The 1,434-nt window shown below is 37.4% G+C and overlaps 1 protein-coding gene across 1 annotated transcript; it reads right to left on the bottom strand.

Moving 5' to 3' along the window:
* Positions 1 to 206: 206 nt before the first annotated feature.
* On the bottom strand, positions 207 to 862 carry LOC120152954. The gene is made up of 2 exons (XM_039165016.1): positions 600 to 862; positions 207 to 474 (listed from the first exon to the last, which is right to left on the bottom strand). Exons 1-2 carry the CDS (start codon positions 860 to 862, stop codon positions 207 to 209), a joined length of 531 nt encoding a protein of 176 aa, XP_039020947.1.
* Positions 863 to 1,434: the final 572 nt, after the last annotated feature.

The following is a 1,434-nucleotide window of genomic DNA, read 5'->3' on the forward strand; positions in this document are numbered from 1 at the left end:
CATTAGAGTGAGGCCATAGCCATTACATGAAAGATCTATTCAAACGAACAAAAGGAGGGCCGAAGAGATCCCCTTGCAGTATGTCAGACAGTCCAGGGGGAGGTGTTTTAAAAATCCTGCTGTAGCTCGGCAGAGGTGTGTCTAGTTTGGCCAGAAAACCAGTAGCCATATTGTGCTTCTTGCCGGATGAGCTTGAAATGAATCGATCAATCTTGGGCGTAAAGCGAAGCGATGGGTTTAACAGTGCTGAAAGGGTTGTTGGCTGAAGGTGGGGAGAGGAGCTTTATAGTTATACATTCGGCATTGTCGCTTTGAATAATGACTCTGCGGTAGCCTCGATCCCAAGCAAGGTGTAAACCTTCTGAAATACTCCATAACTCATCATTGAGTACAATTACAATACCCAGCTTCTTTGTGAAAGATAGAATGTATTGACCTTTATGATCGCGTATACAACTTCCCATGGAACCAAACCTAGAATTTAGCGAGACGGCAGCATCCGTATTAATACAAACCCAACCAATTATCGGGGGATGCCATGTGATCAGCTCCACCATAGTAGGAGAATTCGAACTTACGTGTCTTAGCCCAGAAAAGACTTTGCAGGGGGTGAACATCCATCTTGACATTGGAGAACACGAAGGCGTTTCTTCTTTTCCAACTCTGCCAAATGATCGAAGTAAACAATTGACACCAAGAGCCTTGAGATAGAGAGCACAGTCGATTGGAGGAAATCCCTTGCAAAATCCGGGTCCGGAGAGGAAGACTGAAAAAAATTGTTAGGAATGCAATCGGGAAGAACTATCCAAAGATTGCTCATTGAAGGGCAATCACGTAAGATATGCAATAACGAATTCCTCATGATATCCACAGGCTGGACAAGAAGCATCAGAAGTTAATGTTAGGTATAAAATGATGGTTTCGTTGTTCAATTATAATCTTAATTATTGTTAGCTATATGATTTGGATTCCAACTATGTGACCAATCTTTTTTCTTATTATAAATTTGTACATCTATTCATCGATAAAGAGAAAAAAAAGTGAGGATTCACTCGGTTAATGCTTAAACTTGAAAAAAGAGGTGTTATTCAATCAATACTAAGTAATATCCTTTTCAACTACTGATTGTAATGAAGTTTCTGTTGATTTTGCATTTAGTTGATGTATGTTTTTAAAGAGAACAAAGTTCATGTGTCTTTATCGAACTTTTACTGTTTTAGTTTATATGGATGGTTTTGACATATTCGTAGAAAGAATTATTTTATACATTATTTTGACATATTTTTGACAAAGTAATGATGGTTTTTGACATTTTTTATACATTATTTTATGATTCCAATAAATAAAAGAATCCGTTCTTGTGTTATTATCATTTAGTATTTTATATGTTAAGTTGCACACTCATCATGATTTGATGGTTTGGATCGATGGCTA

Source organism: Hibiscus syriacus, unplaced genomic scaffold, assembly GCF_006381635.1.
Source record: "Hibiscus syriacus cultivar Baekdansim isolate YM2019G1 unplaced genomic scaffold, ASM638163v2 tig00111096_pilon, whole genome shotgun sequence".
NCBI classification, from domain to species: Eukaryota; Viridiplantae; Streptophyta; class Magnoliopsida; order Malvales; family Malvaceae; genus Hibiscus; species Hibiscus syriacus.